Below are 25,000 nucleotides of genomic sequence, written 5' to 3'. Positions count from 1 at the left end.
GTAAAAACACCAATCGGCCCGTTATAGCAGTGGTTCTCAAACTTTTTCGTGTCAAGGACCCCCAAATTGACACTTATTACCCGGACCCCCATTTGAAAAGATATGCAAGGGACCCCAATAAGAGAATATTTTTTACTGCTCTAGCAGTGATTCTCAACCATTTTAATTTCAAGGACCCCCAGTTTGACATTAGGCCACGGACCCCCATGTAATGGCATTTATACCTCTGGGACCACAATTCATATTGTAAAATCAATGTTAATTTAACTCTGAGAGTGTACAAATGGAACCAAATGGACCCATTAGGGTCAATTTGGTTCCATTTGTACACTCTCAGAGTTACAGACACATAAGGGTCCATTTGGTTCCTATCCATCATTTAGCTGGGGACCCCCTGGAACCCCCTCAAGTACCCCACTTTGAGAACCAATGCGTTATAGCACCACCATGAGGCTGATTTGATACGTGCAAAATGTCACGCTAATCGCACGCTGTGTTCATGATTTGAGGCATTTTGTTCAAAACGGCAAAACTTGCAAACTTGCAAACTTGCTGCAAACTTTGGAAGCCAAGCTTAGCCAATCAGGATGAAATATAAAAAATCTGAAAGACCCGTTTGGTTTAATGACTATAGAGATACTGTGTATCCATTCGCGTGATGTTTGGATCAAATGTGTAGGAGTAATGTTAAACAATGTGTTTTGCAAATATCGGCCTCCCGGTGGCGCTATAACAGGCCCATGAGAGAAAACTTTGGGGCAGAGGTTCTGCTCTGGCATCCAGGGAGTGTGTGTGCACAGTCTCGCTGCGATCAAGCCAATGGTGCCGGAGATTAGCTGTTCACGGACAGAACCACACAGACACACACACGTTTGTATTACTATACTTGTGAGGACCTCAACACAGCCATGTTATGAATGCCATTTTTTTTAAAATGACATTTTTAACCGTAAGCCTAAAGCCGAAAAACAGCAGATCTATAAGCTCACAACGCGTCGCGCTGCGACGCGTTGTGAGCTTATAGATCGGCTGTTTTTCGGTGCATGATACTGGCGCGCAACTAAGTATAAATCATGTTTAACTCTAATTCCAATTCCTAAACCTCTAGATGTCTAATCCTGACCTGAATGTTTTTCTAAATGTAAACGTATCTCTAAAAAATGTTTTTTAACTATAAAACAACCATTTGTCTTGTGAGGACCAGGAAAATGGTCCTCACAATGTATATTTCTTCAAATTCTACTATACTTGGTCCTCGCAAGTATAGTACACACACACACACGCACACACACACACACACACACACACACACACACACACACACACACACACACACACACACACACACACACACACACACACACACACACACACACACACACACACACACACAGGGTGCAAAACATAGTCTCGGCCATGCCTTTCGGAGTTTCGGCCTGGCGGAGACAAAGAGAAGAGGAGAGGAGAGGAGAGGAGAGGAGAGGAGAGGAGAGGAGAGGAGGATGAGGCAGTAGATAAGGGAGGTGTGGAACAGAGTGAGGGAGGTGTGGAACAGAGTGAGGGTGTACATGGCTCTCTGGAGAGCGGTTGGCCTCTCACTGACCCCCATCTGTGCTTCTACTCTGTAACATCCACACTGTTGATACAACAGTGTTGTGGTCTGGATGTGCAATGCTGTGTGTGTGTGTGTGTGTGTGTGTGTGTGTGTGTGTGTGTGTCTGCCTACCATTCATGACTGTGTGTATGTATGTATATATATATATATATATATATATATATATATATATATATATATATATATATATATATATATATATATATATATATATATATATATATATATGTATATATATATATATGATGTGCCTCGTGGCTACAGTGGCTACCGTGTTTGTGTGCACCTGTATAAATTTTACATAATATTAGCCTACAATCATATTTTAATATACATTTACATTCAGATGGAGGAGCTCATTAGCACCAGCTGATTCTTACAGGCTATTCAACCGCTGTCGGGCTAATCTCTCAAGAACAGATTCTGCTCTGCGCTTCAATCTGTCGGTAGCCGTGTTGACAACCCGTGTGCATTGGTTACAAGTGGGCGTGTGCTATCGGATCAGGAAGCAGGCCGCACTTTACCCATTCAAATGTAGTGGGCGGGATTTTACGTGTGTGCCGTTCCTTCCCCACTAGAAACAAACCAAAACTCATTTAACAATAGCGTCCTCGAAGCCGACAAAAAACACAGAAAGTTAGTAACATATTAAATTGCTCTTTCACCATAGAAACAAGTGGGGCTTATAACCAAAACCATGTCTCCCAGAGCGTTGGTTCTCAAAGTGGGGTCCGGGGACCCCCAGGGGTCCTTGGGGGAGTTCCAGGGGGTCCCCAGCTAAATGATGAGTAGTTAGGAGCCAAATGGACCCTTATGGATCTGTAACTCTGAGAGTGTACAAATGGAACCAAATGGACCCTAACGGGTCCATTTGGTTCCATTTGTACACTCTCAGAGTTAAATTAACATTGATTTTACAATATGAATTGGGGTCCCAGAGATAGAAATGCCAGTTAATAGGGGTCCGTAGCGGGTCCATTTGGTTCCATTTGTACACTCTCAGAGTTAAATTAACATTGATTTTACAATATGAATTGGGGTCCCAGAGATAGAAATGCCAGTTAATAGGGGTCCGTAGCCTAATGCCTGTCAAACTGGGGGTCCTTGAAATTAAAATGGTTGAGAATCACTGCTAGAGCCGTGGGGCTTATGGGGGCCCTTGGCATATCTTTTCAAATGGGGGTCCGCGGGCTAATAAGTGTCAATTTGGGTTCTCCCAGAGAACCATGTTCTCTGGGAGAAGTGATGTTAGTGTTCCGTGGAGAAATATTGTTAGTGGGAATGAAAACATAGTCGCACCACCGGAGGTGAAAGGCTGAAGGCAGACCAAAACCCCGGTTTCCCTCCCTGAGCACGGGTCGTCCGTTCAGCTCCGCCCAGAGCCAAATGAATAAAAGTAAAATCACACCCTGTGTGAAGAGAGTGGTGCCTTTGATGAGCCCCGTATTGATGTTGTCATCAATGTTTGTTTATTGGACATACATACATTCATACATACAGTATGGACGGACACACGGACAAAGTCAGATATAGGAGTGGTTGGCACCACTCAAAAAACAGCAGAGGGCGCTGTTTTTCCTTTTCATTTGGCGATGGGTTCCCAGATTGCTGTCGGGCTGAAACCTTGAACCTATTTTTTTTTTTTTTGGTAAAGTTAATTATTTTGGCTTTTCTGCGCTTCATTGATTGGACAGTAGGCTGACAGGAAACGGGGAGAGGGAGTGACACGCAGCAAATGCCGTCGGGATCGAACCCGCGACGTGCTGTGAGGCTGATTACTGGCCTATAGGTGCCCAGACCGTTTAGTTTTTAGTTTTGTCGATGCCCTACTTCATCATACAAGAGTGTTGCTCAAAGGTAGTGAAAATACTAGATCTACAACCTCACAACGCACCGCGAAACGGTGTGTTGTGAGCTTATAGATCAGCTATTTGTCACAATTTTCATAAAAAAATGATTAACGATAAAAAACGGAACGCTTTCCACCTGAAACCCAACGCTAATACCCAGTGTTGCCAGATTCTGTGAGAGAAACAAGCAAACCAGGTCTAGGAAAACTAGCCCAAAAGAAGCGACTATGAACCACATGAGCACTTTAAACATATACATCAGCTATTTGAAAATAGCAGATCTACAAGCTCACAACGCGTCGCATCGCGACGCGTTGTGAGCTTGTAGATCGGCTATTTTCAAATAAAATATTGCGGGTCAATTATAATAAGCAGAACTGGCAACCCTGCTAATACCCCACTCTCTCTCTCTCTCTCTCCCTCATCCTTTCCTCATGCACCTCCTCCTCCTCCAGACTCCTCCCCTTCCACCCCGCAGCCCACGGACCCCGCGGCGCCGTCGTGCCCCCTCCTCCCTCCTCTGCCCCCCGCCTGGGCCGCGGCGCCGGCCATGCTGTCCTCCTCCGGAGGAGGAGGAGGGGAGGCGGGGAAGTACTGCTGTCTGTGTGGAGCCTGGTTCAACAACCCCCTGATGGCCCAGCAGCACTACGAGGGCAAGAAGCACCGGCGCAACGCTGGCCGGGCGCGGCTCCTGGAGCAGCTGGCGGGCAGCCTGGACGCCACGGAGAGCACAGGTCAGACGCTTTGGCCCTGGTGCCAACAAAACGTTGTCTCTAACAACGTTTATAAAACTGTCATATTGTTTGAACTCACCGTGCGTGACGTTGACAGGGTGTGATAAATTATAACATTGTAACTCTACGCCTGGTACAGTATGGTGTAGACAGTCAGACGATACGTGTGGGGAGATCTAAATTCAGTCATGGGGCTAAAACTGGGTGCTTAGTGGGAGGAGGGTCACTGGCGTGCACAGACATTTTGAGGGGCAGGTGCTCAAGTAAATTATATATTTTTCTTTTACTTGGTCTGCTCTTTTTTCCCCTCTACACCTATACCTCTTTGCCAAAAATAGCCGATCTACAAGCTCACAACGCCTCGCAGCGCGAGGCGTTGTGAGCTTGTAGATCGGCTATTTTTGGCTAAAGTTCTCCTCAGAAAAGGGATGCTAGGTTTCGAGTGGTTATGGTAAAAAGAAAAATTAAATCACATAAGGATTTGGCAGACCCCCTGTAGTAACTCCGAGGACCCCCTAGGGGTCCCGGACCCCCTGTTGAAGACCCCTGCTGTAAACTGGAAAAAAAGGGCACTTCTGGTCAAGAGGGCAAAGGGCAGGTGCTCTAGCACCACCTAGAGTCTATCTGTGTACGTCCCTGCAAAAAACGTTGTCTCTAACAACGTTTATAAAACTGTCATATTGTTTGAACTCACCGTGCGTGACGTTGACAGGGTGTGATAAATTATAAGATGGTAACTCTACGCCTGGTACAGTATGGTGTAGACAGTCAGATGATACGTGTGGGGAGATCTAAATTCAGTCATGGGGCTAAAACTGGATGCTTAGTGGGAGGAGGAGGGTATCAGGATTGGTTTTCAAAGCAGTATGCATACAGTAGCCGACAGTGGCGTGCACATACATTTTGAGGGGCAGGTGCTCAAGTAAATTATACTTTTTTTTGTTTACTTGGTCTGCTCTTTTTTCCCTCTACACCTATACCTCTTTGCCAAAAATAGCCGATCTACAAGCTCACAACGCCTCGCGCTGCGAGGCGTTGTGGGCTTGTAGATCTGCTATTTTTGGCTAAAGTTCTCCTCAGAAAAGGGATGCTAGGTTTCGAGTGGTTATGGTAAAAAAAGAAAAATCATATAACATAAAGATTTGGCGGACCCCCTGTAGTAACTCTGAGGACCCCCTAGGGGTCCCGGACCCCCTGTTGAAGACCCCTGCTGTAAACTGGGAAAAAAAGGGCACTTCTGGTCAAGAGGGCAAAGGGCAGGTGCTCTAGCACCACCTAGAGTCTATCTGTTCACGTCCCTGCAAAAAACCTTGTCTCTAACAACGTTTATAAAACTGTCATATTGTTTAAACTCAGCGTGACGTTGACAGGGTGTGATAAATTATAACATTGTAACTCTACGCCTGGTACAGTATGGTGTAGACAGTCAGATGAGACGTGTGGGGAGATCTAAATTCAGTCATGGGGCTAAAACTGGGTGCTTAGTGGGAGGAGGAGGGTATCAGGATTGGTTTTCAAAGCAGTATGCATACAGTATGCATGAGTAGGCATACAGTAGCCGAGGCTGCGCGCACGTGCATGTGCGCCAGAGCATGCGCAAATATTATCGGTTATTACCGGTTTTTATGCTTTTTTTGTGGGTTTGTGACGGATTAAATGGCTGAATATCACATAAATAAAAAAATAAAAAAAGTTATACTTTTTTTTTTTTTGGGGTGGGCAGAAAAACAAAATGGGTGGGCCCAGGTCTACCTATGCCCAACCGTTGCTACACCCCTGAGCATAGACATATAAAGGTAGACGCCTCCTCTGGCTCTGAAGCGTGTGTATGGCGGACGCGCTTCCGCTTCTGGGGGGGGCAGCTGGAAATTTCCGCGTGCGTCACAGAACGGGGCGTTCAGTAGGCCAATCAGAGGCAGGTGGGGGCGGGACAACTAGATTCTGACAAGTCCTGGAAAAGACACGCTGTGGTTGGCCAGTAGTTAACACGCTGTGATTGGCCAGTGCCCATTCCCCCCGGAAATATGGTGGCCACCGTACCCAGCATGTCGCTCCAATGAACTGCAGAGGCCAATGAGGTATCTAGGTTTCTATATCTGTGCCCCTGAGTAGGTTTGTTAGCGTTCAAACCCAAACATTTCCCCCCACAATCAGGTTACTAGAATACGCACTAGTGACTGGACTGGAAGTGACACAGAATATTTATCTCCAGTATGATGGATGGTTGGTAATCACGGGGGGCTTTCATTGTGCATTGTGTGAACCATTCATCGCCACCTCCGTTCGCTTGTTAGAGGCCGTTGAAATGGCATGTCTCGTCAAAAATGTAGGGGAAAAAAAGGAAAGCAAGATACAGCCGTTTCCCCAAATATGCTAACCAGGAAGTGGATAGAGGATTAAATCTTGTGGAGGATTAAATCTTGTGATCACGTGATAAAAGTCGTCCTGGGCAGTACATGAGTTAAATACGAATTCTAGGGGTTGGCAATTGGAAATCCCCCGGGTCCCCAAATGACACCGTCCTGCACTAAGTGTTTACACGCTAAAAGAAGATTTGCACTTTGCATATACAGCATGTCTGCATGCCTTTGACATGTACACTCATGGTGTCAGGAATGTGTCCTTAGCCACGGTTCACAGATAAAATTAGCACCGGGCCAGCACCCGGTTATTCATAAGATAGGCATTTCTCCCTACTTGAATCTTAGCTTTCACGCTAGTTAGCACTAGCGTCCGTGGCATGTTAACCCATTCAAGCCGGGAACGCATCTGTGTGTCATTTTAGCCTTCTTTGGGCTATTCAAAAATAGCAGATCTACAAGCTCATATGAGCTTGTAGATCTGCTATATGAGCTTGTAGATCTGCTATTTTTTTATTTCTTTTAACTCATATCTTTGCTTCTGGGGGTCCCTGGAACAACATATTTTGAGAGGGGGGTCTGCAGACAAATACATATAATTTTGGGGGTCCTTGACATGAAAAAAGTTTGAGAACCACTGATATTATAGCAACATAAGTATAAAAAATAATAAAATGTTTGGATGTAGAAGACATTTGTAGAATCTCCAAAAGCAAAGATTTGAGTTAAAAATGTTCGCTTTAAAAGAATACATATATTCAAAGATTTGCTTCTTCAAAATAGCAGATCTACAAGCTCATAGCGCGGCACTTATGAGCTTGTATATCTGCTTTTTTTGAATCCCGGTTCCCGGTCTTAATGGATTAAACAAGGGTGGTTGTGGTACAGAGGGACCCCGCCATGCTCCCGTTGAACCCGGGTTTCAAATTAGCTCTTATAACAAGACAGAGTGTGAGCTGATGATGACAGCTCAGCGAGTAATGGCAGAGCTAGAGCTCAGACTATTTCTGCTTGAAAGTTGAGGCCAATGAATCACGCCCACACATGCATGTCAGCAGCTGCACGAGCATCAAGCGGGGTGAGTCGATACTCTCTACACGCGGGATTGAACCGAGCTGATTTCATATCGCATGTTTTATTCATTTGTCAAACTGCAGATCAGTTACCATGGCAAGCAGCGGAACTTTTGTTTCTTTAAAAAAAAATCCTATTACACTTGTATGGTCGGTCTCTCTCTCTCTCTCTCTCTCTCTCTCTCTAATACCAGTGTTGCCAGATGTTGTGAGAGAAACAAGAAGACAGGTCTATATATACACATCGACTGTTACGACGCGTTCAGCTTGTAGATCTGCTATTTTCAAAAAGTCTTCAGAGAAAAAAAAGGGAAATATTTGGAACATGTTTGAGACATTTTAAATCATTTAGCTACATGAATCTTGTATGGCACAAAATATTTTCAGTTGGGGGTCTATGAGGACAAATATATACATCCTTGACGTGACAATGTTTGAGAAGCACTGGTTTAAACATTATGAAGGAATCCCACAAAATAAACTTTTATTTAGAAACAAGCCCAAAAAAAACCGCAAAGCCACAACTGTCAATACTCACAAGCGACAGAAAAACAAGCCCACAGCTGCTTCTAATGAGCGGACCTGCTCACACACTGGTTCCAAGATGTTATTCAATATTAGAAATAGTGATTTGGTACTTTGGTCTATTTCAGTCTTGCATACCGCAGTGTGATGATCCCATATAAGCAAGCCAGCAGACATCATCAGCACAGCAAAAAAAGGAAAAAAAGCCGGGCACAGTCATGCCGCATGCATGGCAAAGGTGCACACACACACACACACACACACACACACACACACACACACACACACACACACACACACACACACACACACACACACACACACATTACACTCGCGTGTGTAATTCCCACACGTGGCCAAAAGCCGCCACGAGGCGCCACGTTTGCTCCAGGTTGACGTGACACGAAATCATCATCTCAGGAAGCCAATCACATTAAGAGCAATGAGTCACATCGCCGCCCACACGCGCTCAGGGGCTTAATGTCGTGTCACGTTGGATACCGTCTCCTGGGGAATGCGTAAGCGCACACACACACACACACACACACACACACACACACACACACACACACACACACACACACACACACACACACACACACACACACACACACACACACACACACACACACACACACACACACACACACACACACACACAGTGACCCACATCTCACCACTCTGACCTGTTTTACTCAGAAAAAGAGCTGAGTGTTGATTCAATGTTTACGATGACGATGCTCCGCGAAGCCAAGGAATTAATAAGACGAACACGGTGTCAGAAATAAGATGTATTTAGTTAAAGATGTATTTATTGCAAAGCTCAGTATCACGCTCAGTGTTCACAGTCACACCACATGCTTGACACAGAATGACAAAATGGCAAGAGTTGGCGGAGCACCGTTATTATAATTATCCAGGGTTGGATTTGTGGAGGCGATTACCAGACTTTTACTCGTAGTACATCGCCGCATTGATACTTTTACTCAAGTAAAGAAATGTAGTACTTTTTTCTACCACTGCGGACGGCCATCAACGCCCTGTCATCCCATCCTGCATCACGACAATAAGAGTCTTAGGAACGCTGATATGTCAGCCCGACGCTGAATACAAAATGTCTGGAAGAACCAGCGGAAGTTGCCTGTAGAGACACTTCGTATTCAAGTCAACTAACCAGGTTCTTTAAGGACACGGGGGCCAGTCTAAGGCCAGGCCCAACGTCCAAGCCATGGAAGCCCCTCTACTCTCCAGGTGCTCGCTGAAAGGGCAAGTCGGGAGAAACAACATCTGGGCTCCGAAATAACACCTAAAGGACGAGCTGGATATCAAGGGGAGTGAGGAGGGAGGGAGTTATAGAAGGGGTTAGAGTGTGAGGGGAGCACACCTGGGACACCAGATGTCACCGTGGAACCCTCTGGAGGGGTCGTACTGTACGTGGGCCTATTCAACCAAACACCAAAAGGAGGAGGGTCCCAAACCCATGACCCCGATGATGCACTTTGCCTCCTTTCTCCCACTCAAACCCTATGAAACGACATCGTCGTGCCCACTCACATCGGCGGGTATGAGCCAGGGATTGTGTCAGCTATAGGTATCAGTGTTCATTTTGACAGCACATTTTGATTTAGTTTTAGTCATTTGAATGAAATCCCATTTAGTTTTAGTCATATTTTAGTCATCTGAAATGTTTTAGTTTTTGTCTGTTTTAGTCGACTAAATATCATAAGATTATAGTCGACTAAATCTACAGTTGATTTAGTCGACTAAAATGTATTTCGGCGGTGCCTTGATGGCGTCGTAATGGCTGATTTTACACTTGGTTGCATGCTGAAAATAGCAGATCTACAAGCTCACAACGTGTCGCGCTGTGAGCTTGTAGATCTGCTATTTTCAGAGCGCAACACCCAAGCGCGACCCAGCATAAAATGTCTTGTCTTTTAGTTCTACTGGATCTCTTCTCCACTAGATCCCTCACTAACATTTTAGTCTAGGTTTTATTTGTTGACGAAATTGTCAATATATTTAGTCGACGAACATTTTTCGTCATAGTTTTAGTCGAGGAAATCAACACTGCTAGCTATGCAGTCAGGCGCCAGCTTGGCTCAGGGAGGGGGGACTAGCCCCCCTGGTCCAGAGGGTTAGCGAGTTCTCTCTAACGCCCTGCCAGGCGCTGCTGGCAGACTCAGACCAAAAAATGCCACTGCCGTGCGAGGTCTCCAACTTACCTATAGTCAAAATAAACACAACTATTTCACTACTCACCGAAACAAATGCAGTTTAGTGTTGTTGAGGGTCTATTCTCCTGTCTGGGAAGCCTCTCAGCACCCCACCTTCTCTGTAAAACACACTTTTTGGGAAGAAAATAAAATATGTCCACCAGATATTTACTCCACTGTCCTGTCAATGGTCATTTATAGTGGAGTAAATCAAATCATTTTCGTCTGGTGGACATATTTTATTTTCTATCCAAAACTGCCGTTGTTTGGGTGAGTAGCCAAATAGTTTGTTTATTTGTTACTAAAGTTGGAGACCAGCACGGTAGTGGAATTATTGGTCTATGAGAATAGCAGCGCGCCTGGCAGGGCGAGAGAGAGAGAGAACTCACTAACGCTCTGGACCAGTGGAAGGGACACCTCTGCCAACCATGCAGAGTTCCAGGCACTCTGGATTGTAACATCGTGTCCTGTGCTTCTTAACCAGTTAAGACCGGGAACGCGTCTGTGTCATATTTAAGATTAAATTGCAGATCTACAAGCTCATAGCGCTACGAGCTTGTAGATCTGCTATTTTGGAAAAATCGTGAAAATGTGTGCACATCTTTGAATATATTTTGTAAGCGAACATTTGTAACTCAAATCTTTGCTTCTGGTGGATTCTATAAATGTCTTCTAAATCCTGACAGTTTTTTGAATCAGTGTTTCTCAAATGTCTCAAATTCTCATGTCAAGAACCCCCAGAATGATATGTATTTGGCCGCGGACCCCCATCTCAAAATATTTTGTTCCAGGGACCCCCAGAAGCAGAGATTTGAGTTAGACATGTTTGCTTTAAAACAGTATATATCCAAAGATTTGCACAAATTGTCACGATTTAAAAAAAAATAGCAGATCTACAAGCTCATAGTGCGGCACTCGGTGCCGCGCTATGAGCTTGTAGATCTGCTATTTTTTAATAGCCAAAAGAAATCTAAAAAATGACACAGATGCGTTCCCGGTCTTAATGGGTTAAACATCTGGTGGACTCAGCCAGGAGGAGTCCTGGATGTCATCACAAGTGTTTTTCACTCTGCTGACAACTTGTTATGTTCTGGTCACTATGGAGCCTGGCCTGTTCCTTCTCTATGTCCCTACTGTACCTCCAACCAGTCTCAACCAATCTCACTCTATTATTCTGCTGTACAGTACTATTATTCCTGCATGCTAGACACTATAGGAATGTATCTTTCTATACATATACATTCCCCCCCCCCTGTCGGGGGGGAGAGAAACTTTTTAAGTGCAAAACAGATACTTTTCAGGAAATGTAGAAACAAAAGTTTTATTTAGTCGTTGTTAATACTTTTCATTGGTTAGATATGAAAACCCACAGACACACGTTACCACTCTCAACCTGGTGTCCCTGTTTTGGGCGTGTCACTATACGTTGGTGACAGTTTTCAAAAAAAGTATAAAATACTGCATTAAAGTGATATTTTTTGGTTAAAGTATTTTGTTAAAAGGTTAAAGCACTATATTCTGATAGTAATCATTGCTATAGAGTGTTTGTTCAGTAACAGGAGTCTCCATGTCTCTCCAGCTCTTTAATAAACAGAAAATACATTTTCCGGTAGGTGTCAAAATCTCAGCCAATCAGGAGAAAGTACCCATTTTTAAGCTTCATTATTATAGTGTTCCAGTTCCAATTTTGCCTGCTCATTTCTTAGTGTCATCACTTCCAATTTCACTTGTTTAATCTATATCCTGATTGAGTTCTCTATCCTGATTGGATAAAATTGGAAATGAAACTGAAACGAAAATGCATTTTCTGTTTAATAAAGAGGCGGAGAGACAAGGAGACTCCTTTTACTGAACAAACACTCTATAGCAATGAGTACTATCAGAATATAGAGCTATTTAACACTTATTTTAACCAAAGAAAATCACTTACCCTACCTTTAATTGGCTGCCAGAATTATTTATTTATTTTCTACAGTAGACTGCCAGACTTTTTCAATGAAAAAAAAAAAGTACTCAGGAGCCGAGATACATCATTTTTAAGTTTTAAGTTAACAAGGTAGTGGATGGGAGTTTAAATCTTCGAAAAATCATATCTCCTTGGTCTTTGGGTCAAATTGAAAATAAATAAATAAATAGAACGCAGATCTGCGTTTTTGGCAGCCAATGTGTTAATTTATGAAGATAAAAAGATGAAATATGGAGATATAGACCAATTATTTGTTTACAAACATCAAGACTGGACGCACAGGTTTCATGTAATCAATTCCCAACAGATCCCCAAACCTGCTGTTTTGGGGTTTCGCTGGTTTCACTTCATTCAACCTCCTCTTGTGTGTTGGCTAGTGTGGGGGGTGTGCCCTGGCGAGACGTATATACTTCATCGCGCAACGGTATTGCGCACCGAGAACAGCTGACATACAAGCTCACAATGCGAACGCTGTGAGCTTGGAGGTCTGCTATTCTCGGCCGTTCTCTGCGCGCGACACCTTCGCGGGACGGAGCATAAATTAGGCTTGACGGGCTGCAGCTGCGCGAGCCAAGCAGGTTCTGGTGCCGTGATCATAGAGCACTCCCTCCGTTCTTATGACAGACACTGGAGGCGGGGGGGTTTGGGGGAAAACTGCCTTGAATTGTTATTATTGTTTACACACAACAGAAACCAAGGATTATATATTTCAAGAGTGAGAGATCACAGTAAAAATCCTAAGCATTCTTCCTCCATACTGAGAGAAAAACAGCATCTGAAAGTTTGATAGGATGCATTTTTACACGTGAGGCTGTGACCACTTTAACATCTTATGAGCGGTGGGGTTCTTTTGGTGCCGACCTGCGCACGCATGCTGTTTCCTATCTGTGTGACGTCGTCTGTTAAGGTGTCTGTAGTACATGAATTACAAGATGCAAGATGTGACAATATACATGATTGCCAAGTATTTCTTTATGGCCTCTTTGAGGCTCATGCACTGACTAAGAGTTGATAGATGACTCCACGGTCCTGACTCAGGGTTCACATGTAACCAAATGGACCTGCATGTGAGGGTCCATTCGGTTACATTTGAACTCCCAGAGTTCCAAATGTACAAATGTCAATGTGGGGACCTCCAGTATTCCTTTGGGGGGATACCAGGGGGTCCCCAGCTAAATGAGTTAATAAAGAGTCACAATCATTTTAACCCCTTTATCCATATTATATACTTTGGCTATTGAAAAGTAGCTGATATACAAGCTCATAACGTGCTATGAGCTTGTAGATCTGCTATTTTTGAAAAATCTTGAAAATGTGTGCAAATCTTTAAATCCGTTTTTTTTTTCAAGGCGAACATTTTTGACACAAATCTTTGCTTCTGGAGGTCCCTGGCACAACATATTTTCAGGTGGGGGGTCTGCGGCCACATACATATCAATTTGGGGGTCCTTGGCACGTATTCCGCATTACAGGTGACAGGAGAGTGCCTAGAATCAGTTAGTCTCTCGCTTGAAAACGAGTTAAAAAAAGTCAACAGATGGTCCAGTGATAACAAGTTATCCCTGCACTTACTGTAGGTAAATCTGAATGTATTGTCTTTGCATCAAAGCACAAGTTAAGGGAGGTGTCCAACTTTTCAGTCGGATGTAACGGAGTACAACTACAGGAGAAAACTTCAGTTATTATCTAGGCTGCATATTAGAACAGAGTATAAATGACTGGTGAGACGATGGCTCTCTCAGTCATTGGCAAGATCCATGCAAGGACTAAGTTCCTAGCCAGGATAGCCACATTCCTAGATAAATCCACCATGAGGACACTGCCCTCAGCATTAGTCCAATGCCATTGTGACTACACCTGCCTAACATGGTATAGTGGCATATCTAAAGAAAAACAAAAGACAAACTACAGACGGCCCCAGGGACGTGCACAGATAGACTCTAGGTGGTGCTAGAGCACCTGCCCTTTGCCCTCTTGACCAGAAGTGCCCTTTTGACCAGAAGTGCCCTTCAGTTTACAGCAGGGGTCTTCAACAGGGGGTCCGGGACCCCTAGGGGGTCCTCAGAGTTACTACAGGGGGTCTGGGGATTTTTCTTTTTACCATAACCACTCGAAACCTAGCATCCCTTTTCTGAGGAGAACTTTAGCCAAAAATAGCAGATCTACAAGCCCACAACGCCTCGCGCTGCGAGGCGTTGTGGGCTTGTAGATCTGCTATTTTTGGCAAAGAGGTATAGGTGTAGAGGGAAAAAAGACCAGACCAAGTAAACAAAAAAAAGTATAATTTACTTGAGCACCTGCCCCTCAAAATGTCTGTGCACGCCACTGGCCATAACCATTTTAAAGAATTAAATTGGCTCCCCGTGGAATGCAGAATAAAACAACTGAGACTCATTATGGTCTATAACATTTTAAAAGACCAATGTCCAAATTATTTTAAAGGTTATTTTCAGAACGTTAGTGACTTCCACAGAGTGAACACAAGGGCTAGTGTAGCAGATCTTAAAACACCAACATTAAAAAACAAGGTAGGGAAAAGCTCATTCCAATACACAGGGGCGGAGGAGTGGAACAAAATCCCAAATGAAATAAAATGTGCACAGTCATTGAATAGTTTTAAAAAGCTGTTGAGAAATTGGCTGATGGGCAAGTTAAATTAGAGTCAGGGGCCCCTGGCTGGTCTGCATTGGTCTTGTTGGTATGGCTGGTATTGGGTGCGTTAAATGTAATGTTCTATTTATTTATTTGTCTATTGTGCTTTGTTTTTTATGAATGTCAACAGCATTGGTTCTCAACCAGTGGTCCGGGGACCACCAGTGGTCCTTGAGAGGGTTCCAGGTGGTCCCCAGACAAATGAATAGTTAGGAACCAAATTGAACCTTGTGTGTCTGTAACTCTGAGAGTGTACAAATGGAACCAAATGGACCCGTTAGGGTCCATTTGGTTCCATTTGTACACTCTCAGAGTTAGATGAACACTGTTGAGATTATTACTGTGTAGATTGGGACCCCCAAGAAATCAAAATGGTTGAGTCCCTGGCATATCTTTTCAAATGGGGGTCCCTGGGCTAATGTGTGTCAATTTGGGGGTCCTTGACGCGAAAAAGGTTGAAAACCACTGGTCTACAGTATGTTGTTGAGTGCTGTTGTTGCAATGATTTTAATTTAGTTAAGGTAGAATGGCAAGTGTGTTGATAGTTAGATACCACGATGTTATCATTTATGTGGGACCTGTCATGGAAATAAGTCCTTGGACTTTTTGTGATATCCTGATATATACTGTACTGTGAACCTCGGTGAATTGTACCATAAATGATCAAATCAAATCATATCAAATCAAATCAAATGTTTGAGAGCCACTGCACTAACAAACAGTGTTAACTTTAGAGACACATGTAAAGTGAAGTAAGGTCAGCGCGTTGCTGAACAATAAACCATCCTGAACGTTTAGCCTTTAGAGCTAAAGTGCTCAGTTAGACAAACGGATGATGTCATCGCTTACTTACTTGTGCAATAAATCCAGAGCCGTGGGGATCCAGTCACTCTCTCTCTCTCTATCTCTCTCTCTCTCTCTCCATCGACACCGCGGCTCGTTCTCTCTATTCTCTGTGTGCCGAGACGACCTCCTTCTTCTCTCTGACGACACATTCTCACATCCGATTGGCTCCTCGACACCTCTTCAGGTGTGAAGTCACAGGTGTGTACTCACAGTACTCACAGAGGGAGGTGACAGCTGCTGAGAGAGAGAGAGAGAGAGAGAGAGAGAGAGAGAGAGAGAGAGAGAGAGAGAGAGAGAGAGAGAGAGAGAGAGAGAGAGAGAGAGAGAACAGGGGGAAGGGGTGAGAAAGGAGAAGCCAGCCAGGTGTAAATTATGTGTCTTCTTGTCCCCGTTTTCCCTTTGCAGAACTATTACTTCCCAGCCGTCACCACAGTAAAATTGTCAAAGCTAAATTAACACAGAAGATTGTATCATGTCTCTACCATCAGTCAGCACCATCAGTCCTAGTGCCTGAGTGTGTGTGTGTGCACGCACGTGTGTGCGAGTGTCAATGTGTGTGTGTGTGTGTGTGTGTGTGTCTGTGTGTCTGTGTGTCTGTGTGTGTGTGTGTGTGTGTGTGTGTGTGTGTGTGTGTGTGTGTGTGTGTGTGTGTGTGTGTGTGTGTGTGTGTGTGTGTGTGTGAGTTTGTTTGGGCCTCTGGGGGCAGAAGTTACTCCATGTCTCATCTGTCATCCCCATCGGTTCCCGTGAGGCCCAGGTGAATTATTTACACATGTACTATTCTCTCCTTCTCCATCCCAATCCCATCTCTCTCTCTGTCTCTCTCTCTCTCTCTCTCTCCCCCGCGTCTCTCTCTCTCTCTCCCCCGCGTCTCTCTCTCTCTCTCTCTCTATCTCTCTCTCTATCTCTCTCCCACGTCTCTCTCTCTCCCCCTCCGTCTCTCTCTATCTCGCTACCTCTCTCCCTCTCTCTCCCTCTCTCTCTTTACCACTATCTCTCTCTCTCTCTCTCTGCCTCTGTGCTAAAGTTACACATCCATAGGTTTTGTGTACGTTCTCCCACCACAGAGAGAGGTCATTGCAGTGACATGATGTACTGTCATTTACATGTACAGTATACCATATAGGTGCAGATAACGTTCTTAGACACACACATATACATTATTATTTCATGTTTCAACATCTACTCTGTTTATCTCATCTTTCTTCTCCATCGTTGTGTTTGTCTAGCTCTAGCATTTCTATCTATTTTCTGTGTCTCTCTCGGGAGAGACCCGGAGCAAGATGGAAGCGTGACACCAAATCCCTGTGACATTAATATTAATGACATTTTGACATGACCTGATATGACTCGTTTTCACACAAAAAAAACGAGCTAAATGTATTTTTATAAATATGATAACATTGTAGCTCCGTAGCGGACAGGGTGAACATGTTTTAGATGACGCCATTTCCGGGTGGATCTCAAAGTCGAGTCGAGTCATTTACAATAAAAAAAAAACACACATAAAAAGTGAAAATATGGAGATTTCTGCCCGACGACAGAGCGTCGATATCATAATTTGAGTTGCACAGTCACACAGACGGGCGTCTGTGGAGGGAGCCATTATTTTCCACACCTTTGGTACCAGGGCAGCAGAACCCCCACGAGATGGATCGTGGCAATTTCCTGTGGCATGAGAGCTGAGCCGGGGCGGGGTGTGGGTGTGTGTGGGGAGGGGGGGGGGGGGGGTGAAATAACCATGGCTTAGAACCCCCTCAAGACACAGTCAGCACACTGTCTCGTCTGTTCCTCCTCTCTGGGGAGCTAGCGGGGCACAATTAAGCCTAATTTATAGGCCGTAGGTACGACAGTGTCGCTTTGCCAAAGGAGAACAGATCTACAAGCTAACGTCGCATTACACCATGGAGGCGCGATGGAGAATAAATTAGGCTTAAAGAACCACTGAGATAAGCATTTAGTCTTCCTGTGTGTGTGTGTGAGTGTGTGTGTGTGTGTGTGTGTGTGTGTGTGTGTGTGTGTGTGTGTGTGTGTGTGTGTGTGTGTGTGTGTGTGTGTGTGTGTGTGTGTGTGTGTGTGTGTGTGTGTGTGTGTGTGTGTGTGTGTGTGTGTGTGTGTGTGTGTGTGTGTGTGTTGTTCATGTTGATTGATGATCGTGCCCGAGTCTGGGAAGTGGAAACGAGACTGACCGCTATTCCCGTGGGATAGACCTTAGTGCTGCACATTCCACTTGGATATGATGACACACACACACACACACTCACACTCACACACAGACACAGACACAGACACACACACACACACACACACACACACACACACACACACACACACACACACACACACACACACACACACACACACACACACGGGGGGGGGGGGGGGGGGGGGGGGGCAGGCATGTGCGCATACAACACACATGCACACATGGCTGATAAACAGGTGGATGGATTCTCTCTCTTCTCAAAAGCCAAATACTTGCAGAGAGATTTTTCCCCCACAAAGCAATTAGTGGTTTGAGGAGCCTCTCAAAAGCTCCCGGAAATTAACAGCAAAGACTAGTTCATGCCTGATTAAATCATGTTTTTGTAGAAATCTGATGGAGTTGACAACGATCCTGAACACAACTTTAAAGGACAAATGCTTTTACAAAAAAACACGATGATATCAATAGTACATTCTTACACCTATCAACACACATGGTTAGTTTTTTAAATTATTTTAACAAAACAAAAAAAATGCTTGAAGCTGTGAATCCTTGTCTGAGACTTGGGTGTTTTCTGGCAGAGTTGCAAGTTTAGATGTAAAAAAAAAAAAAAGGAAATCAGACCAAAACATTGTATGAATCTTATGTAATTCATATATATATAAATCCTTTAAGAATATATTTTCACCAAACCTTTTTTTGAATGTGTGTGTTAATACATGATAATTTGAAATATTTTGGTAGGACATGATTTGTCCCAATTCTCAAGAATGGGTGATAGACAGAGTGGTAAAATGTTTATCCACTGTGAAACAACACAATCCTGTGGCTGTGCCAAATATGACACAAAAGTGCATTTTTGCTCTGCTCTTCTGAAGACACAGGCTGTCAAGAAGCCTCATTTAATAGGTTGTTTCACAGCGGAATATCATTTCACCGCCCCATCTTTGCCAAAAGACGTTGGCAAAGATTGGCGTTGATGGAACTCTGGACCACATTCCTGATTATGGCGTTCAGAAATGAGTCAAAAAGAGTCCCCTCCAGATGGAGATAGCACCACAATAGAGTTGCAGCAGAACAGACCGTTTGTAACGCACTTTTTAAAAGGTTAATTAAGACGTTTAAAGAGTCAGATTGTATATTATCATCACATGTAACTGGAACTATCTGAGGTCTATGTGAGATACGATCAAGAATGTGGATTTCCATTGTCGCAACTCCCTCTTTACATGGCTCTGATCATCACCAATCTACTAACCACGGGAAACTCTTCACCAGATTTCTATTGAGGCTCCTTGACGACGTTTGTCAAGCCTGCTTTCTTCCGTGTTTTAAAAAACAACACAGACATATGGAATATAAACAAGACTTTGGGGCAAAAGTTCATATCCCCAAACGTGAGCTTTGCTTGGAGCCCTGCAACTTGTTAAATCCGCCACTGAGTATCACTTATGTTTGGAGAAAGTCAAGGTCAGGGATGGATTTGCGGTATGATGAATATTTTTGTTTGATTATTACGAACAATCTAAGTAGTCTTGAATCTAAATACAAAATATATGTCCGTATGGATATACGGACATATATTTTTGAGTGTTCATTCACTATGAACTTTGCAGTGGTGGACAGTAACGGAGTAAATGTACTTGAGTACAGATTCTGAGGATCTGTACTTTACTTGAGTATAGATTGTTTTGATAATTATTACTTTTACTCAAGTACATTTCCAAGACAAATATTTTACTTTTACTCAAGTACATTTCTAGGAAGGCTGTAAAGTACTTTTAATATATATATATATATATATATATTAAGTAAAGTAACTAACTAATTACCTTTTGAGAGCAGTAGCCTAACTAGTAACAATAACTTTAATAACTATTGTTACTTTTTTTAAAGTAACTTGGCCAACACTGTTTATAACGTTATTTGAGTGAAATATGTCACCACTTCTCCAGTCGACCCCCTTGCTTTGTTAGGACACTGACACAGGTTCTTAGTTAATCCATTGCCATATTACTGAGAAGTGCCATTAAAATAGGACTCTCTAACGATTCAGCTATGGCCGACCCATGTTGCCATGCTTACCCGATGTGTCCAATCACAGCACGTTGAGGCCGGTCTGGAGTCACGTGGAACTCCATTTTTGGGAAAATGACGTCATATTTGATGAGTCGAGATTTTAGCAGCTGGATTTAAAGGCTGATTCCACACAGTGTGAGGACATTAGTGAAAGAGAAGCAGACTTTACATCCTTCTGTTGCAACCATTAGAGCACTGAGTGGAAGTCAACACTGACCATTCCTGGATCGTAACGTGAGACGTCACTGTTTGGGACAGTTCTAGACAGCTGGAGAAGACACTCAGTCAAGAGATGGAGGACAAGCTTTATGATGCTGAGATGAGGAGGATCCAGCAATATGAGGTGGATGTGACTCTGCACCTTCACTGAGAGACTCTACCGATACTTCAGTCCATGTGTGAACCTTAATGGTACAAACTCTGCTCCTCTGATCATCTCTCCTGTCAATCACACTGATTGACAGGATTCATCCATTTACAATCGATGTGTAAATTACACAGTATAATTGTAACTCTTAAAGGGTTGTGAACTTGTTGTGAACTTGTAGATCGTCTATTTTCAAATAGCCTATGTTTAAAATAGGGCTAAAGTGGTTCATGTATGTTTTATAATAATGTAATAATTTATATCTACAAAGTAACTAGTAAGTAAAGTTTTCAAATAATTGTAGTGGAGTAAAAGTACAATATTTGCCTCTGAGATGTATGGAAATCGGAAATACTCCAGTAAAGTAAAATACTTCAGTAAGGCTTCAGCCCTATGCCCTAAATGTTGGATTACAGTGTGTAATGTTTTGTGATACTGTTGATGTGGAATCGAAATAAACTAAACTAAAGTGATCTAAACTCTGCTGTATCTCTGGTCTGGTTCATGTCTGCTGGCTCTGTCCCGCTGCTGCCTCGGACTGACTGGGTGTTAAATCTGTGGCCCTGCACCTGTGATGAGTCATGGAGGCTTCATTATTATTATTATACTAGACTGGCACCAAACAGGAACCAATAAATGAGGGCCTTCCCCTCGCTCGTCATTATCCACCAGACTCTGGAAAATAGAAGAATTTGAGCTAAGCCCCTAGAGTGCACGCGCACGCACGCACACACACACACACACACACACACACACACACACACACACACACACACACACACACACAGATTTCTTTGGCTATTCAAAAATAGCAGATATACAAGCTCATAGCGCGGCACCGAGTGCCGTGCTATGAGCTTGTAGATCTGCTATTTTTGAAAAATCTTGTTTTTTTTTCTCTGGAAAATAGAAGAATTTTAGCTCAGCCCCTAGCGTGCACCCACACACACACACACACACACACACACACACACACACACACACACACACACACACACACACACACACACACACACACACACACACACACACACACACACACACACACACACACACACACACACACACCCACATAATGCATAATAATATGCACATCATCACACAAACGCACACATACAATATAAATGCCCTTGAACTATGTTATGCATAAACGCAAACACCTCTATTCACAGTCCTGGCAGAACGTCACTCACATGCTGTACCCTGCATGTCATTAACATGGATTATAGGGCATAATTCCCTCCCCTGCTGGATGTAGTTGATTAACCAAAACTCTGTGTGTGCGCGTGTGTGTGTGTGTGTGTGTGTGTGTGTGTGTGTGTGTGTGTGTGTGTGTGTGTGTGTGTGTGTGTGCGTGTGTGTATGCTTGCGCGCGTGCGTGTCTTGCTTCTGTTGCTGGAGGCGGTGGATGCACGCGCGCGCACACACACACACACACACACACACACACACACACACACACACACACACACACACACACACACACACACACACACACACACACACACACACATACAGTACACACACACACACACACACACACACACACATACAGTACACACACACTCTCTCTCTTGATATGAATCAGTCATACTCAGCAGGGCAGAGCGGAGGCACTCCATATCCATCAGGCTGAGAGCGAGGAGATGACGATTGTACTGAACTCATACTGTGTTGTGGCGCTTACGCACGCACGCACGCACGCACGCACGCACGCACGCACGCACACACACACACACACACACACACACACACACACACACACACACACACACACACACACACACACACACACACACACACACACACACACACACACACACTCTCTCACTCTCTCTCCTGGCTTTGTCACATATTGTAAAACAATAGATCTTTCATTCTGCAGAGTTGTTTGGGGGGGGGCAGGAAGACAGTACAGTACAGTACACACATACCCTTCAATACTTTCTGCTCTAATTAATAGCCCTTTGATCAAAGGGAAGAGGTAATAGCTAACTTGGCAGAAGAGGATGTGACTCTCTCTCTCTTTCCCTCACTGCCTCTCACACACACATTAAGCATTATTTATACTTGCTGGTGTCTCACGTCCAAAATGAAGATCTACAAGCTCAGGCTACTGGATCGGTTTGATAATTTCGGGGCGTGTTACCAAGTATAAATCAAGTCCAAATTTGGCGTTACTCATTCATACATTTAATACGTACATGTATGCAATAGTATCAACCATTAACCCATTAAGACCGGGAACCGTTTTAGATTTCTTTAGGCTATTCAAAAATAGCAGATCTACAAGCTCATAGTGCGGCACCGAGTGCCGCACTATGAGCTTGTAGATCTGCTATTTTTTTGAAAAATTGTGAAAATGTGTGTAAATCTTTGAATATATATTATGTTTTTTTAAAGCGAACATTTGTAACTCAAATCTTTGCTTCTGGGGGATTCTACAAATGTCTTCTAAATAAAAAACAAAAACAAATGAAAAAACGTATGTTGCTATAACATCAGTGGTGCTCAAAACGTGTCAAGGACCCCCAAAATGATACGTATTTGGGCATGGACCGCCCCATCTCAAAATGTTTTATTCCAGGGACCCCCCAGAAGCAAAGATTTGAGTTAAAAATGTTTGCTTTAAAAAAAAAAGTATATTCAGAGATTTGCACACATTTTCACGATTTTTCAAAAAGAATCGCTATGAGCTTGTAGATCTGCTATTTTTTGAATAGCCCAAAGAAATTAAAAAAATGACACACAGATGCGTTCCCTGTCTTAATGGATTAATTGGAAAGCATGCATTCCGTTCTCCAGGCCCACTAATTCAGTCACAACTGTCTTTTAAATGGCTGCCTGTCCTCCATCACCCGCGGAGCGGCGGGAGGGGATTTGTACCGTGTCACATTATGCAGCTCTGAGCCGTACCGCCGATGACCTCATGCTGCGCCCGCACTATATTAGTACTTCATCTCCCAACATGCATTGCCAATTACTGCCAGGAAAGATCAAAAGGTGACGGAGAATGTGCCCACAACTCATAAATCAACCAGACAGTAATGACGGAGCGGAAAAGGGCAACGGGATATACAGTATGCACACGCACGCACACGCACACGCTCCACCCCTTCTTCTTCTTAGTGCGTGAACGACACACACTAAAACACAACACAAGGTCACACGCTCGTCCTGCACCCCCGAATTATAACAACCCCGGAGAGAGAGAGAGACATAGAGACAGAGAGAGAGAGAGAGAGAGAGAGAGAGAGAGAGAGAGACAGAGAGAGAGAGAGAGAGAGAGAGAGAGAGACAGAGAGAGAGAGAGAGAGAGAGGGGGGGGGGGTAGAGGGAGATGTGGTGGAGGTGGAACAAGGACAGGTGGGTAAATGCGTTTTCCAACACGTTTCAGGCAAATAACAGTGACCTGTCAGACAGTCTAGTTGGTAAAGCTGAAGATAGCTCTGCTCTTACAGCTGTGACTGTTGAATCCCGACGTATGGCTGAGAATAGCCGATCTCCAAGCTCGCTTGAAGCTTGGCTATTTTTTGCCATTCTATAGGAGTATAAATTAAGGGAAAGGAACGCCTTTTTCTGGTTCCCGGGGAAGAGAAATTGCTGCTCCATCCGATAGCTATGATGAGCACACAGTGGGCGTGGCTGTTCACCCATTCAATCCAGGGACGCATCTGATCTGGCAGATCTACAAGCTCATAGCGTGGCACCGAGTGCCGTGCTATGAAACCTTGTAGATCTGCTATTTTCTTTTACTTTAATCGTGGAAATGTGTGCAAATCACTGAATATAATATGTTTTTTAAAGCGAACGTTAACTCAAAGCTGTGCATGTGGGGGTCCCTGGAACAACATATTTTGAGATGGGGGTCCGCGGCCAAATACATATCATTTTGGGGGTCCTTGACATGAAAAAAGTTTGAGCAACACTGATTATAGCAACATACGTTTTTTTCAAAAAACGGTTAGGATTTAGAAGACATTTGTAGAATCCCCCAGAAGCAAAGATTTGAGTAACAAATGTTCACTTTAAAACAAATATATATTCAAAGATTTTCACAAATTTAAAAAACAAATAGCAGATCTACAAGCTCATAGCGCGGACTGAATGGGTTAAGGGGTTAAGTGTCTTTGCTCAGGGACACCTCAACTTGTATCAAGTTATTCATATTGTACATGGCATCACCTTGTCAAGCCGTCAACGTTCAAGCCTGTCTTCTCTTTATATATTCTCTCCTTGTTCCTGTTTTCTCTATCTTTCTCTCTGGCCTCCACTCTCTAGTTTGAAAAGTTAAGATAAACTGTTTCTGTGGGTTTGATGGGAGTCGTGTATACAGCGTGTTGTATTTATAATTGTTCATAGTTATTTTTGGTGTCGGCATTACTACAATAGACGATGACATCTGGCATCCCCCTCACACTACATCAGACTACAACAGACTGGCATGTTGTCTGTTGGCAAAAAGTTGGCATTTAGTTCAGAACAAGCTGTTTGTTGTGCGTATGCGTCAG

At 43.7% G+C, this 25,000-nt stretch overlaps 1 protein-coding gene across 1 annotated transcript in view; it reads left to right on the top strand.

Annotated features, from left to right (window-relative positions):
• LOC311058328 (zinc finger matrin-type protein 4) overlaps window positions 1-25,000 on the top strand; it is an 89,966-nt gene that overhangs the window by 31,772 nt on the left and 33,194 nt on the right. The window contains exon 3 of the mRNA XM_084075734.1: window positions 3,921-4,199. Coding sequence (XP_083931860.1) covers window positions 3,921-4,199 — 279 coding nt within the window. The remainder of the gene's footprint in view (window positions 1-3,920; window positions 4,200-25,000) is intronic.

The sequence above is a fragment of the Gymnoscopelus microlampas genome (assembly GCF_963454915.1).
Source record: "Gymnoscopelus microlampas genome assembly, chromosome: 13".
NCBI lineage: Eukaryota > Metazoa > Chordata > Actinopteri > Myctophiformes > Myctophidae > Gymnoscopelus > Gymnoscopelus microlampas.
This window is presented reverse-complemented; position numbering and strand designations above follow the sequence as displayed.